Source organism: Cuculus canorus, chromosome 6 (assembly GCF_017976375.1).
Source record: "Cuculus canorus isolate bCucCan1 chromosome 6, bCucCan1.pri, whole genome shotgun sequence".
NCBI lineage: Eukaryota > Metazoa > Chordata > Aves > Cuculiformes > Cuculidae > Cuculus > Cuculus canorus.
The window spans coordinates 41,111,460-41,128,481 of NC_071406.1; the positions used below are offsets into that span (position 1 = coordinate 41,111,460).

Below are 17,022 nucleotides of genomic sequence, written 5' to 3' on the forward strand. Positions count from 1 at the left end.
GGTGGAGTTCCAGCGCGCCCACTGCTGCGATACAGCGGCTGTTATCGCTCAGCACACGACCGGATGAGAACAATAACCAAAAGCATCGTGAGGCAAATTTAAACCACAGCACAGCAAGTCCTGCCGTTGTAGCAATCGGCGTGCTCAGAACCGCAGGCTGCTGGGTATAAATCAGTGCCACCGAAGATGGCTTTAAAGCCAAACTACTTTACCGCAGCAGTTTCTTGGAACAAAGTAAAGCCAAATAAAGAAAAAAAAAAATATTGGTTCAAACTACAGATCCCTGATACCTTTAAAAAGTGCCCACTACCTAACAAGCAGCAAAAGGAGCGCTGGCACTGAACGCATTAGATGCAAAGCAGTCTACTAGTTCCCTTTTCAAGCATTTGGTATCGTCCGTACCTGGCTGATATGTACAGCAGAAACCTGGGCAGAACACACGGAGGAGTGGCTCGGAGAGTTTGGTAGAGATTTGCAGGGTCCAATCGAGAGCTGCTGCTTCTTCCTTGTTGCAACGATCTTCTGCGCAACTAAAGACAAAGCAGACACAGAGGCAGGTAAGGTACGGCACACACGGTGAAATACAGGACGTCAATAATACACGGAACGCACAAAAGCCAAGGTCGTCCACTGCCAAAGCTCGCTCCACAAACGGACTGCAATACACCCAGCTGAGATGACAGACGCTGGTGTTCCACATTATGGTCCACGTGAGACTCCAGCCCGGTTCTCCACTGGGATGAAACTGCCCCAGAACTCCCGCTCCACCAGGCGAGCACCAGGGAACCAGCAACACCCCAGCCGAAGGGAGAAGGCGGTGTGTGCGCTACAAAAAGCAACGCCAGGAATGCTGTAACAAGCCTGCCACGTGCTTACAAAAAAAGGAAGCTTATAGCTGCACACATTTTCCATTCCTCTTTCAGCTGTTCCCTTTACAGACAGAAGATAAACACGAGCAACGCTGCACTAACAACCTAGTTCAAACGCACCTCGGTGCTACTTAGGTACACAATCCTGGAAGGCATCCTATATCCTACGGTTCCTTAGGAAAGCCGTCACTCGCAGCCCAAGCAGGTTTGCTTTAAACCACAAGTTTACAGCATTTGAATCTAACAATAATCCCAATAATAAAAATCATAAAGGGTCCCTGATAGAGAATAGTGGGATTAGTGATGCCATCACCGGTGCCCCAGTGCACATAGCACATCCCGTTCAAATTCATTAAGGAAAGAAGCTATACCCCCATTCCTAGTTTTAGCTTTAGTTACTTAACAGCGCTAACGCAGCTGGAAAAATGACGCGTTTACTTTGTGATTTATTAAGAAAGTTTTTACAACATGTAACAAAAAGCAGCATTTATCAAACCGAGACAGGGATCAGAGTCACTGACATCTCGTATCTACAGCTTAGCAGACTCCCAATAAAAAACAGAAGCAGTTGATCTAAAATGCAGCAAATTCCATACCTCTCCTATAATTTTTCAATTTAGAAAAGCCTAACTATTTCAGAAATTCATCCGGTGACACACTGGAATTTCAGTTCATTCCACTGTTTAGCTGAGGCTTTTGGAAAAAGCTCCTTTTAGGTGATAAATACTTAAAAATAAGGTCCTTCACACTACATGTGTTGCCTACCTTTTGGGTCACTAATTAAAAAAAGTAAACATAATTTCAGTCTTTGGAAACAGAGACCAGTGAAGTGGCTCGTCAAAACCTCTACTGACTAAGAGGACTCCTACAGTCCCCTTCCAAGTCAAACCCAAAATACGATTCTGCAAATTCTCTAAGTTTCGCTTCCCTGCACGCAGTGAACTTCACGAAGGGAAGCTCTTCGTGAAACCCGGGCAACAGAGCCTGTAGTCACTCACACCCTTCTCCACCAAAACAGGTCAGTGAGGCACAACCGCACCAACTATTGGCGTCTAATTAAAAACTCACACAGAAACCTGTTGTCATTAAACCAACAGCATTCAATCTGTCTCGTTCGGAAAATACAAAGAGGTGTTCAAGGCCAGGTTGGATGGAGCTCGGAGCAACTGATCCAGTGGGAAGTGTCCCTGCCCATGGCAGGGGATGGAACTGGATGGGCTTTAAGGTCCCTTCCAACCCAAATCATTCCATGATTCTATGTTTTATGTAAATTCCGAGATTATTTTTCCTCAATACATTGAAACACAGGCAGAGATATTGTTTAGCAGCACAAGCATACAACTTCTTCTCAAAGGAATGCGGTTTGAATAACAAGCTGGTCCAAGCCTTATGTTTTTCATATAAATGAATGATAGCATAACCATGATTTAGTGAGAATTCATTGTATAAAAAATGGCTCATATATACAAAGAAGCAGCTTCATTAGTTACATCCCACCTCCAATAGGCCCCTTATCATTCTGAAAGGATGATATCAATTAATTTATCTTCCCCTGGCATATTGATCATAACCTTCATCAGCTAATCATGTTTAAATTACAGAGGAATATCGTAGTACTCTGTCATTTCAGACCCATTGGTTTATTGATCTGGAGCCTGGAAAGCCATACATTAGAATATTTTAACACATATTAGTGAATGCAGAGAGCAAACCGAAGGTCAGATTTTAACATAGGCACATGGATTTGTCTCCATCATAAGCAGTAAAGACCTAAATTAAGACCAAAAGTGAACTAAAACCACACATGAATGAAAACCACCTTCTCAGCAAGAGCTTCACCTCTCACATGGGAGAGGTAATTAGTCAAGGAAAATATTTACCACTTTCCTTCAACCTGAATATAGGTGTGTGTCTGTAGCATCGCATTAACACATACAATGAAGTCTCGCCAAATGATCGCTCCAGGAAGGCACAAGGCAGAAATACCCAAAGCACTCTGAACTCACCTACTCAAGCGCACGACCTGAACGCTGTACTACAAGAAATAAATAAATATTTTAAAGGAAAACCGGCACAAATGGTTACTCTATAAATGTGAGAAGCCATCCACAAAGAAGCTGGAAATTATAGATTACACAGAGCAGCACGAAGAGTGATTTATCCTGTAGAAACAGCAACATTACAGCAGAAGATCCAGTGCTCCCTCTTTAAAACTGTGCTATAAATTCTGGAATGGACCATTCTTAGCCTCAAATTTCTTGGCTATCCCCTCTGTCAAATAAATGACGTACCCCCTAATGGAAAACCCCTTCTGAGCTGCCAAACCTTCTCAATTCCCACTCCGTTTCGGCAACAAGTCTAACGGGGCCATCGGAGCGCGATTTCCCCCCTCCCTTCACGGGCCAACTCGCTCTCCTTTGAGACACCAGCCAGGTGTGGCTTCTTTCATTGCCTGGCGTAGCTGTCCCTTCGTAATTAGGTTGCATCCGATATTCAAGTGCTCAGGGCTACTTGCCCTCACGTACGATGGTGGCAGGAGCTTCAGAAGTACCGAAAGGAGTACCCGGACCCTTCAAAGTTTGCAACATATGAAAGACGTGACTGATCATCTGTTGGGCAACCACCGGACCGCCAAAAGACCTACTGTGCTCTTTCTAAAGCTACCTTACGAGAAGAGATGAAACCTAAATCTTGCCCATCAGAAGTCAATAAAAGGGGTTCAGCACACATCTCCTCAGCAGTGCCGCTGCCAATTCGCATTTGCTACATCTTCTGTTCCACAGAAGAAAGCCCTGAAATACACAAAACTTAAAATGGTTGGCACTGAAAACCCCACCGATCTGCTAACTCCCGCTGCTGACATCTTCAGAGACAGCAGTTAGGGAGGAAAAAACCCACGGTTAAATGGTTATGTAGTAAGAGAGAAACACACCATAATTAGAAGAACAAATACCAGATGCAGAGAACAGCCGTGCTGTAGTGCTCCTGCAACCCCCAAACCTGTTTCTGTTACCACATCTTTCTCAGGACTCAACATGACCACTCGTGAGCCCCACCGCGGTGGTGGGGAACATCCTTAAACCAACAAGTTTTGTTTCCAGAATGGTACATAGGCTCACACTGGATTTAGGAACAAATGTCTCAGGGTATTCTGAGATCAAAGTACATCCACAAGCAGGAGGATTTACTCCCAAAAGGCAGTACCACCACCATAGCTGAGGGGCGGCGTGGGATCTCCACTGAAACCATCAGGCAAGAAATAATTGTTCTACAGGAAGGCCTGATTTAAGCTCTGCCCATACCCAAGAATCTTTTTGCCAATTCGTGTACTTCATTAACTGATTTAAAACCGCTCAGAGTCAAAAGCTTTGGACTAACGTTGCAGCGCCTGTAATCGCAATGTCAGTCCAGAGGAAGCTCCACAATTAAAACAAACTTTGCTCTGTACACTGAATACAGAGTATAAGAAAGCAGAAATATTTTTGCTCCAGAGCTTTCAGGTTCCATCTCATCCCGAAGATGACTCAGGGCTTCTGAATTTAGTGTAAAAATGCTTGCTTTAGAAAACAGATGAATTCTGACTTAATCTATGTGGCAGATACCAAAAGCAATCAAGAAAGCTGTACGCGTTTCAACCTGCTTTTAAAAAGCAATGACAGTCTCTTGTTTTTATAAACTCATAAAGCTATCGATTTCAGAGATTTTACTGTAAGCCATCTATCTATAGTACGAAAAGCTAAACAAAATTTGCCTGCAAAGTTCAGAACTCTTTTGTAAATAAACAGGGATACGCCCGGAATATTTAGTCATAAACCAAAAGCTCTGACGTTTAGCAAATACATGGTCTTTGGGGAAGAGTGAGGCTTATTTTTTACACGTTTAAACTTAATTTCACAAGCCAGAATGACTAGAAGCTCTATTTCGCTTTAAGGCCTTGTTAATTAAAAGCATGTGAAATTCCTGGTCTGCCAGACGAATAAAACGTCCAAGTTTGGAGAGAAAGCTCTTGACTTGAATGCCTCTTCATCCATGCCTGACCTAGCTCACCGAAACAAAATTAACCTTCCAACCCCCTGCCGCTTTCATCTCCAACACAACTTTTTGTTAGTCGAACTACTCATTGGTAAGCAGCTCCTAACACCTTCTCCTGGCTGGTTTACGGGAAGGATTGGACCCCCGAGCAGGAAAGCTCACTGGTCCAGCAGGCTCTGAGCCGTAGAGCTCCAGCGCTCCAGATCTGCATCGCCAACCACCTCCGTTCCCATTTGCACATAGAAGAAAGTTACCCATACACTAATCTCCCCCAAACAAAGCTTTCCTATCCCCCTCTCGGCAGCGTGACTATCGGAAAAGCAGATTCCCTCGCTGTCGCCTCCTCATCCCAAAACCCAGAGCTGCGCCTCCATAATGAACCGACCCCTCTTTGTGCTCCGTTTGGGAGCTAATCACCATTAGAAATACTGTTGCCAGAGTAACTGCTCTGACAGAGTTGTCTTTCCTTGGTTCAAAGGGCTGTTCACATGTCAACTTCTCGTGCAGTGCGGGGCCGCTTTGGCGGGGGCAGCCGGGTCTCTCCAATCTCATTAGCACAGCTTCATTCAAGGGTAGAGACAAGAAAGGCACAGACCTGGGGGGGAAACACTCCTTACAACAAGTTCAAGACGCAAGGTAAGACCGTCTCATCTAGCTCCAAACCTCTAAGAACTGAAAACACAAAGGTGCCTAAGCATCGCACAATAGATGCGCTGAGGAAACATCGTCTTGCCCGAAACCTGATCCTTCCCTGTTTAATGGCCATGGAAAATGTCCGGAGGTATCAACAACCTGACATCACCCTCTTTCCTGAAAGGCAGCAAACAGTTACCGCTGCACCCTCTTCGGTGCGTTGTTGTGTTTCACTCGAAATAAAGAAAGAGAAGGCTCCAGACAAACAAGATCTGTAACACCTGGTGGCATTTCTCTTCTCAATCATCACTGGTACAAAAGCACCGTGTATTTAGAAAGCTGGAGAGGGGCTGTTCATAAAGGCTTGGGGTGATAGGATGAGGGGGAATGGGTATAAACTGGAGAGGGGCAGATTTAGACCAGACATGAGGAAGAATTTCTTCCCCATGAGAGTGATTAGACACTGGCACAGGTTTCCCAGGGAAGCTGTGGCTGCCCCATCCCTGGAGGTGTTCAAGGCCAGGTTGGATGGGCCTTGGGCAGCCCCTGATCCAGTGGGATGTCCCCTGCCCACAGCAAGGGGACTGGAACTGGATGATCTTTAAGGTCCCTTCCAACCCAAACTATTCTATGATTTAGGAGACGCAAACAGCCTTCTCAGGTTACCACTAATTTCAATAAAAATTGGTTTATCACGGAAATATCTATAAGACCATTAATCTCATTTATCTGAACCGTGTGTCCAAGGAGGAGTAAACATCAGCGTTTAAAACCTGTCACTTTGTGCAAAAGGTGGAATACAAAAGCAGCACGCTAAGTAGTCTTCCCCTTATTGACGAAAAATAGCTCTCAGCTGAAGTACGAACGCTTGTGGCTGTTGAAAAACAACAGGATCAGAGTGGTTTGAGTCAGAAGGGACCTTAAACCCCATCCAGTCCCACCTCCCTGCCATGGGCAGGGACACCTCCCACTGGATCAGGGGCTCCAAGCCCCATCCAACCTGGCCTGGAACCCCTCCAGGCATGGGGCAGCCACCACTGCTCTGGGCACCCTGGGCCAGGGCCTCCCCACCCTCACAGCAAAACATTTCTTCCTCATATCCGATCTCAATCTCCCCTCTTTCAGCTTAAAACCACCTCCCCTCATCCTGTCCCTGCCCTCCCTGATCAAGAGCCCCTCCCCACTCCTCCTTCGACCACTTTCAGTACTGGAAGATGCTCTGAGGTCTGTAACACACGAGACAAACACTATGAATACCTATTTTAATTGCAGGGAAGAAGGAAAAAACCCTTAAAGTTGACACAAAGATCTCGTTTCTCCCTAAAACAATGCCCTTCACGCTCACCATTCGCTGCGAGCCACAACCAGCAGCGCATCTCGGTGGAAAGGCCCCGTTCAAAGCACATCACCCATTAGGGATTTGTAAAATGGGAAGAATTCGTTTGAAATGAAACCAAAACGCTCCTGCTAACAGGAACAGACAGACCTCTGAAAATGTACGTTGGCTTTTTGAAATTTAGAATTTTGAATCTAAGTTTGATTTTTAAATTTTTTAATTTTTTTTTTTTCATCTAAATCTTAATTCTCTTTGCAAACCTGTAGTCAGAGTAACATTTGTGCCAATATGAGCTTTTCCAGATGGTCAAGAGAATTCTGTGTAAAAAGGCATGGAATAGTCACCTTGCTGCCACTGGCACTAAACAAGATGCTTGATAAGGTAATGATTTCTAAGGAGGGCTAAGCAATATATGCACTGCGCTTCACCTTTGAAAAGGACACCCCCCCTGCACAGCCAAAGGCCATGGTGATATTTTTAATAACGATAGAATTAACATTAACGAGGCTTACATGAAAAAAAATCCAATTCTCTATTTAATTGATAAAAATCGTGAAAAATTCATTTTCCACAAGCAGAAGGTCAAAATATTTACTTAGTTCTTAAAACTGCAAGGGAAGGAAAGAGCTTCAAAACCATCACACGAAATTAGTAACCTTCCGGGCTGCCCCATTCCTGGAATGTTCAAGGCCAGGTTGGATGGGGCTTGGAGCAATCTGGTCCGGTGGAAGGTGCCCCTGCCCAAAGCAGGGAGGTGGAACTCAATGGACTTTCAGGTCCCTTTCAACCCAATCCATTCCATGATCCCATGAAATATGTAATTCAGGACTGGCTCTTCGAAACAACTGTTCTTGCTTCACCAGACACGAAAGTACAGTTACAAATAAGACTCAGTGTTAAATGTCTCTAATCAATGCCAATACATTTTTTCCCTCCACAGGTAACTACGATTAACACCATATATTACTTATTCCCAACTTCGATGCATGTTATTGTCTCTCAAGATAAGGTAAGCAAATATGCCAACAAATCCACTCAACTATCTGGAAAGCACCTGACAGCTATAGAAGTTGAAAAAATAAACCTTTTTATTCTTCTGTACGCGAACTGTGTTGCAAGTTGAAGCCTATGGCAGGAGGATTTATGTGGCTAAAACTGTGTCAGAAACCCAGGTGAAGACTTTTGTGCATGGATTTACCTGCTCGGTACATCAGTAAGCTCTGATGATCTTTCCATCATGACGGAATCAAGTCGTAAATCCTCTTAGTTCTTATACAAAGGTACAATTTTAAATACAAAGGTTCAAAAATATTACTTCTCTCGATACAAATATGGATATTATTCCTCAAGATGTGAGTATTCTCCTCAAAACAAACAAACAAACAAAACAACGAAAAGAAATCAGGCATTCTGCCTCACGGACAATACTTCCGCAGCCTCCTGGCTGCTGGCCTGAAACATCAGCAGCTCTGTCTTCACGGCGTGCTGCACCTCCAGCCAACAGCAGCCGGATGGCTTCTGAGCACCATCCATACACATTGCCATCACCCCGTCCCAGCAGAACTGCTAAAAGTAAAGAATTTGAGGTATTTTGGAGATAATCAAACCTCACTATTGCAATACTGATGCAGCTGCACCTGAAGGTGACCACCTCCTATGTAGAACTCAGTTACAATGCATGAACATCATGCGAAGCAATCCCAACAATGACACTACAGCAACATCCAAACGACGCACAAACACTTTATATACATCGCTCACCATCAAAATCAAAGCATATAACAACGTTCTTGTACTTCCAAAGAAAGCCTTCCTCAAACCAAACCACCAAGGATCTAAATAAGACCAAATCAAACATCTGAACTGATGAGCTCGTTGCCCACGGAGCCACCCAAAACCCGCCTCTCGGACACACAAATTCGAAAACCAGGGAAATTTATTGCTACCAAGACGGCTGCAGGTGACGCAGGTGAACTAAATCCTGTTCCAAAAACCATCTCCACAAATCCAAGAGCAGATATGAAGTAATCGACTCTATTACTAAAGATGTGGTTCTTAGGGTCACGGCTTAGTGGTGGACTCGGCAGCGTTAGGTTAAGGGTTGGATTCAAAGATCTTAAAGGTCTTGTCCAACCTAAACGATTCCATGATTCCATTACTACAGGCTAAATTCCTTATTTGTTTTTGCGGGGTTGACGCACGCTGAGCTGCCATAAAAGCAGTAACTGGCCGGAGCAGAAGCATCCTACAGCATTTAACATAAATCTCACAAAACTCATAAGCTCGCTCTTTACACTTTAATCATTTGCTAACAGTTACAATAAGATTGTATTAAAAATTTAAACTGCCCTACTTAACGCAATTTACCTTCAAAGGTCCATTTCCAGAGAATGAATTCGCATGATATAAATGTCGAAGACTTGATCAGATTTATTGCAGCGAGGAATATTTCTCTGGATACAGATCTGACGAGTGAAGGCTAATGGCTTTAGTTTTATTACTTTTTAAGCGCTTAATGGGAAAATATAGACATTTTCACAAGACTAAGCTTGAGCAAGAACGGTGCTTTTACAGAATGACAGCACGAAGAGAGCTGCGCCACCTCTTTAGAGATGACTGCTTCAGCGGTGTTAGAAACGGAGAGATTAATGTAAAGTATTTATCCAGGTAATTTGTCACACAACAGTCGGGCCTGAGCGCTTCTCTGCTAAACAGGGACAGGGAAGGGAAGCACAACTGCTGACGACAGCCAAGCTCCTACACTGAATCGAGGCCAAACTGCACAATCCAAGGGAAGACAACTGAAGTCACACTGAGACGGTGAAACAGCTCAGTGGTGCTGCTACGAACTCGCCAGTTCCCGTGGGGGATTATGAACACACAGCAGTCACCCAAGCTTACAAAAACCACTCCCAACCTCCCATCTTTCCATTTCATAGAATCATAGAATGGTTTGGGTTGGAAGGGACCTTAAAGCCTGTCCAGCTCCAACCCCCTGCGACGGACACGGACAACTCCCACTGGATCCGGTTGCTCCAAGCCCCATCCAACCTGGCCTTGAACCCCTCCAGGGATGGGGCAGCCACCACTGCTCTGGGCAACGTGGGCCAGGGCCTCCCCACATTCACAGCAAAACATTTCTGACCAACCTTGTTTTCCATAAACATGAAAAGTACTTCCAAAATACTACAGAGAAATAACTTTTGCTTGTCCAAAAAGATATTTTTTTCAAACTGAAAGACAGCAGGGAGCCCTCAGGTTTCAATTAATGTCTAAGACCTTATCCAATCAATCACCAAGTGCTATAAATCTCCCATATTTCTCATTAGTTACACTATGGCACAGCTTAAATCTAAACATACCTTTCCGAAAGACTGTAAATTATGACGGCTAAGACACAAGCGATGGTATCACCCATCAGAAGACACATAAATGATGAGAGCAAGTCAATTGTATGGATGCTAAACTGAAGCTGATTTACTCCTCACAAATCTGTTTATACACAAGTATCACTAACAGAAGCCCACTAGAACACTGCCTCTCTTGGAGTCGCATATGTGACCAGAAACCAGCAATAACCTGACTTTATTAATAAGTTTTATGCACAAAATCCAATTTTCTATGGATAAAATATTTCTTTAGCATCTGCCAATAATGTTCCTTCATTAAGTGCAGACAAGCAAAGGTTTGTTTTTCTTCAAGCTCTCAACGTAAGGTTGTTTTTGTGACTCCAAAAGCCATCTTCAGCCTTTTCAAAGGTCATGCACGCGGTGAGACACTCCAGGAGGTGCCAAACACAGCAGTGTCTTGAGTGTTTAGTGATTCTGGGGTCTGTTAGACTGAAGGGGAACAGAATACGTGTTCATAGATGGATTAACAACATCCTAATAGCTTTTTAGCCTTACATGAGCTGTGTAACAATTCTTCTTTGGAATCAAAGCTCCCCCCGGTGACTCGACAGCGCTCATGCTCCGAGCGAGGCATTGCTTTCCCTTTGGTTGACAGCAACTTCGCAAAGCCTGGCTGACAGTTCTCCCTTGGCTGAGAACGAGTCCTAAACGCTTCTTTTAAAGCCCAAGATAAATGATGTTTGTTCCACAAACAACGCACAAATAATTCACAAACAAATTATAAATGTGTCACCACCACATGAAAACAAATCTCCCTTTTCCTGCCACATCTGCTTCACGCCCCGTTCCGTTAATTGTTGATTTTAATCCCACTGCAAAGGGACTGTGCTGGTTTCCCCAGGTGGGACAACTCCTGTCCACGCAGGAGCGCTCCGGCAGCGGGTGCTGCCGGCTCCATCCTGTGCCCGCGGCTACAGCACCTTCCCCCTTGCAGGACACCTTATGGACACAGGTGACTTTCTTCCTCGGAAGACACTCTGCTGGAAATTAAGGCTTCAATCACGCACGTAGGCGTAACGCACAAATGAATCCCAGCGAGATGACTGTAAATAATCTGGACGTTGCAAGGGTTTTTTGTTAAGCAGCGATGCCGGATGAGTCACAGCGGCAAAACTCATGTCTATGGGCACCAAATGACTGGGTGAGGTTTTTCCACTTCTCCGCAGAGGTCCCCGAGTGAATGCAGCGTTTGCTGTAAAAAGCAGGAGAGCACTTGAGATGGATGATTGAAACATGCCCCAAAACCCTGCCTTCTCTTTCTATCTCTGTAAGATTCCTTAAAAAGTTAGTTCCAAGTTTTGGAAGCTACAGAAAAACTTTGTTCAAGGGCGATAAATCAAAAGCCAAAAGGGAACAGAGAAAAAAGAAACCTGAAATCAAAAGGAGACAAAAAGCAACAAACTGAGGGCCAGAGCCCGGCTTGGCACCTCCACATTCATTACAAACTATCGGCAGATAATGAAGTGAAGTCAGACGTGCTGCCTGTTGGGGTACCCACCAAGAAACCACTTCTCAGCCCACCCCAGCCCCCCAGATCACGGATGCCATGGTGCAAACCAGCAAGCAAAAGCTCTTCAAGGCAACTTTCTACACCGCACTGGAAACGTTCCTCACCTCTTCCTTACTGATCCTCCAGACGTTTAGAGCCAGCTTGGGTGGAAGCCAGCTCATTGACGTGACATTTGCAGGCCTACAAGCACATGCCATGGCAATAAAAGGACAAGCAGATTACACGAACCACCTGTCAGCATCAAAGTGGGTGGCAACTGCCCGGAAAGCACAGCACAGGTATTTTAACCTAAATCCCCTCAAAATGCTTTATTAACCCACGGTGTCCACTGGCAGCAACCAGCTGACACCAAACAAATTTGCTGGAGGCTCTGGAACAGGGTTGCCCAGAGAAGTCATAGGTGCCCCATCCCTGGAGGTGCTCAAGGCCATGATGGACGGGGCTTTGATCAACCTGGTTCATGGTTCCATGGCAGGAGGTGGAACTGGATGGGCTTTGACGTCACTTCTAAGCCAAACCGTTCTAAAATTCCACGATTCAAGGGATCTTTTTAGCCTTCGCAAAGGATGTAGGATGCCCAAATGGCCAATGGCTACCCTATCTCAATACGGCATCCAACTAAGATCTATATCCCTTAAGGAGCACCTCCAACACCCTCCCGTGGTGGGCCTGGCCACCCACCACCAGCCCCAGCGACCGACAGGAAATAAAGCTGCCTGGTAAGCACTCACGCTTACATCTGGTCAGCGCACGGGGCAACCCCACTGTCTCTAAAAACTGCAATAATACGAACAGCCTACAGATAAAATCCACACTGTATTTACTCTTGATCAAAACCATGTTACAAACGCTTTTATTTCTAAGTGGGAAGAAGCAAAACTTCCCCCTTTAGTGGTCACACGTTCCCTTCCGCAACACTAAGGCGGAAGCACATAAGCAACCTCAGCAGATCAAACTTCAGTTTCAAAGTGAAATTATACCCTATTAGATTAAAGATTCTCTAAGGAGAATGAGGAAAAAAACATGCATTTTAAACTTGGTGGCAGTGTTGGATGTTTTCTGGCATAGGAATTCCCCAAACTAATGCCAACACCTGCTCCAGCTTTCCTGACACACACAATTCCCATTTTAAACTGGGAGCACACAAGTGCTAATCCCAGGAAAGCAAACAGTTCCAATGGGATTTGCATATGCACGTGGATTAGTTGAAAGGGAACAATTTGCAATGCGTTTGAGAAATCCTTTCTGAAGAACAATCCACGCTAACAATAAACTTTGATGTTTAAAATGTGTTTGTCACACAACAGAGACCATTACAAAAGGATTATGTTTATTACACCGCCTTTAAACGTTCATAGCTCAGATAAAAGCACCCCTTTAAGACAAAGGGGAAAAAGCAAGCAATTCTCTTTAATGTTACTAAACACACTGCAAATACACCCAGGCACAGACAAAAAGGTGCAGAAACTCACAGATATAAATGCAATAAATAATATGTAAAGTTTTGATAGGTTTTTGTTTGACAGCTCGTTGTGGTTCGAGCTGAAGTAGAATCGGTTTTCTCACTTCAGCTCAGTCTCACCTAAATAACTTCATTTTCTGAAAGCTAACTGCATGTTTTTTGGACAGTTTTTCCTCTCACAGTGATAACACGGGGCGCTGGGATGCAGAAATGGCAATGCTTACGCTTATTCCTATAGAAATCACGGCCATCCTCGAGCTGGTGGAGTGTCTTAAGTCAAAGATGAAGAAGGGCTGTACCTGCAGGGAGGAAAAGGGAATCGGGAGCCGAACTGCTCGGTTGTAGCTGCTGAAATTGGCCAAGACAGAGCTAAACTGTGACACGGCTCAACGAAAAAGCTTCAGTACGTTGTATGCCATAAATAACAAATACATAAGAGGAAAGATTATCCTTAGGAACCTCAAGGGATGGCTACAAATCCCAGAGTATGATGCAGCCACAGAGCCACACCTTGCATGTTCAGTCTTGTTCTCCCATTCAGGAATACTAAGCCAGAAAAGTCATTTTGTTCTGACAGATTTGAAGTTAAACCCACAAAGGAGAGGTAAAACCAAAGGCTAAGGGACAACGTCTTGAGGATAACGAGAGAGATCCCACTTTAGGCATTCCACACCTCCCTCTGCATTTGAGAACTGGACATGCAGTAAAGAACAGAGGCTGTGCCGCAGCAGATGGGGTGTGAACGTGTTTGAAGATTTGTAAATAAAAAAAAATCAAGAAAAGAAGAGTCAGATTAAGAGGTCACGGCACAATAAGGAGCACAGCAGTCGGAAGGGCAATGAGGACCTGCCAGCAAGGCAGCCTGCCCCCCAAATGAAGCAAACAAGCTTCAGTTTACATAGAAATAAAACAGAAGCAACTCGGAAAGACACGCGGCTGCAATAAAACAGGTGTAAAGTGGGACTGTGAGGAGCTCAGGCACTGCTGACGCCCTCTGTGCCCTTACCGAACCCTGCCCTCAGCTCTGCCGATCTCCACCACAGCACCGTTAGCAGCTGCCAAAAGGCAGCTGACGAATCCCCTTGCCAACAGGTATTACTCAGCAGGCTTTTTGGGTTTAATCCTCGCGTCCGACTGCGCCCTGCTCGCAGCTGTGCTGTTACCGCGTTACTCGCTACGCCGTCGCTTCGCTGTTCAGGTCACTTGGCTCGAAAGGAACTGTTGAGATTGTCACTGCTTTTTTCCGTGACTGTCATCGGCTCCGTCAGCAACTGCAGCACGAGAAAACTCAGCAGAGGGCTCTTTTCCATAATTCAACCTCTGTCGAGCCCACAGGACATCCCACATAGCTCTATCCTGGTTTTTCTTTTATGTCTACTGAGCAAAGGGCTCTGTGAGATGCAAGACTATTTAGCAGCAGCGTTATTATGGCCTCAAGTTGCGCCGGGGGAGGTTTAGATTGGATATTAGGAAAAAACTGAGATGGGTGTCGGACTCTTCTCCCAAGTAACAAATGATGGGACAAGAGGAAATGGCCTTGAATTGTACCAGGGGAGGTTCAGATGGGATATTAGGGAAGATTTCTTTACTGCAAGAGCGGTGAAGCACTGGCACAGGCTGCCCAGGGAAGCAGTGGAGTCTCTATCCCTGGGGATGTTAAAAATCTCTGTAGAAAGAGCACTTTGGGATGTGGTTTAATAGGCGCAGTGGTGTTGGACAGGATGAATTTAGAGGTCTTTTCCAAGTTTAACGACCCTATGATTCTATTTTCCCAAGGTAATAAACACCACCGTGACCCAAATGTGTAACGCAGACTGCAAAGTGACAAAGCAGGAATGGAACAACAATTAAAATCTCAGCATAAAAGATTGAAAGCGTGTTTCTGCGCGATAGGAAAGAACGCCAAGCGTTCGGGGGGGCTCGTATCCACAACACCCTGTGTCCTAGAAAAGCAGTAGTTGGTCGCTATAGATCAGAAAGGCCGCTTGATGCTTAACAAGAAAAGGAGAGCAGATACTGTCTTTTGGAGATATGCTTACAAAACTGAACTCAAGCTCCACCGCTGAAGAAGAGCAATCGCAGCCCTTCAGAGTCGTGTCTGTGTCCACACCGGCACGCAGGACTAAAATGTAACCCGTGGGTTCACTACAGACACGACTGACACAACCAGGTTACCATTTAGCGGAGGATAAGTTAATACCGTGGGGCAATAACAAACCCCACATTTTATTCGTTATTTATTATGTTTCTGAATGCACAATTAGATGAAGCAGAACACATCCAGGAACAAACTCTCCAAGTTAACTGCTGTAGAAAAGGCAGAGGTTTTAAAAAATACGGAATTTTCAAGGTCTTTCCCCTTCTAGAATTTGTTTCCATTTTAGTTTGTGATTTTAATGGAAAACAATTCCTAAACGTATGCAAGACGCGCCACGAATGTGCTTACAATGTTTTATCTCTGAAACACAGTTGACATGAAACTTTAAAAGGCACTGCTTACACCTCTCACCCTCATTTCTAACGCCAATAAAAAACAAGATTGTGTCAGATTTCTGTATTTGTATCTTTTTTCCTATCGACTTTCACTACTAAACGCTTTGAATTTTGTGAATTTGTTACAAAAAGCACAGAAGGAAACTCTCTAAAGACCATTTATAAAATATATTAACACCTACTTAAAATGTATCCTCTCTTCCCCGAGCAACAGGAAATAGGAAAAGAAAGAATACCACCTGCTGTCATTTAAGCAAGGAATTCACCCAGGTAAAGAAATACCTCTTTTCTACTGGGTTATAGCATCCTGGCAGTGAGACAGACAGCAAACCAGAGAGGCACATCCTCCAGGCAGCAAAACCCTCTGAGAAAGGGCTGTTCCATTGTATTTGGGCCTCAAGTCCTACTGCCAAGGAAGGGTCCGGGCTGTTCTGGTTGGCGTGCTTGGCTTTTGTTTAAATCCCGAGGTACGCGAGGCAGCTATCGATATTCCTTCCCCCACATGCAATGAAGAAAAATTGAAATTTGGAAACCTTTGATGAACACTTAAGAGCTTATATGTCACAGAATCATAGAATCACCAGGTTGGAAAAGACCTCGTGGATCATTGAGTCCAACCATTCCTATCTGCCACTAAACCATGTCACCGATGTTCAAACTTAAGAGCAATAACCAAGCCTAGAAACACCGCCCGTCAGCATTGGGAATGAAGGTGGTGAGAGAATGAGGCCTCAGCTGATGAGGTCACTCCTCAAATTCAGTGTGTTACCCACAGAGGGAGGTAAAATCCAGGTCTCCGGTCTCAGCACTCCATGAAATCCAGGGCACTGAGCCAACGCACACAGTCAGGCAGTCGTCACGTCCCTCTGGCGAGCTAACCAGTGCTGCTAACGAATCATGGAGCTAAGTGATCCAAGTCCTGAGCCTGGAAGATGCTGGCCGCAGGTCCCTCGGCGTCTTACCAAACCCAGAGGCATCCCAGGAGCCAGAGGACCTGTTCTCAGCATCACACCGAGCCGGACCTAGAGCCAAAATGAATATTGCCTCTTCCTAAAACAGCTGTCAGCAGAACAGAACCAAGACTTTATTTACTTCCCATTAGACAGATTAACATTTCCTAATGAAAGCGCATCTATAAAAGCTGGCTTGATAATACTGATAGCAAGTGACAGCCTTGCCCCGCAATCCAGCTGTACAAGGATTAATTTGTCATCTTGCATTCCTTAATGGATAATCTGTACTTCAAGGTCCCCCTTTTGGACACGCTGTTCAACCTG

The 17,022-nt window shown here is 44.8% G+C and overlaps 1 protein-coding gene across 9 annotated transcripts in view; it reads right to left on the bottom strand.

Moving 5' to 3' along the window:
- Positions 1 to 17,022, bottom strand: part of AGAP1 (ArfGAP with GTPase domain, ankyrin repeat and PH domain 1) — a 390,099-nt gene that overhangs the window by 217,338 nt on the left and 155,739 nt on the right. For all 9 annotated transcript variants that reach the window (XM_054069546.1, XM_054069540.1, XM_054069538.1 and 6 more), the window contains one exon: positions 403 to 530. In XM_054069546.1, coding sequence (XP_053925521.1) covers positions 403 to 530 — 128 coding nt within the window. The remainder of the gene's footprint in view (positions 1 to 402; positions 531 to 17,022) is intronic.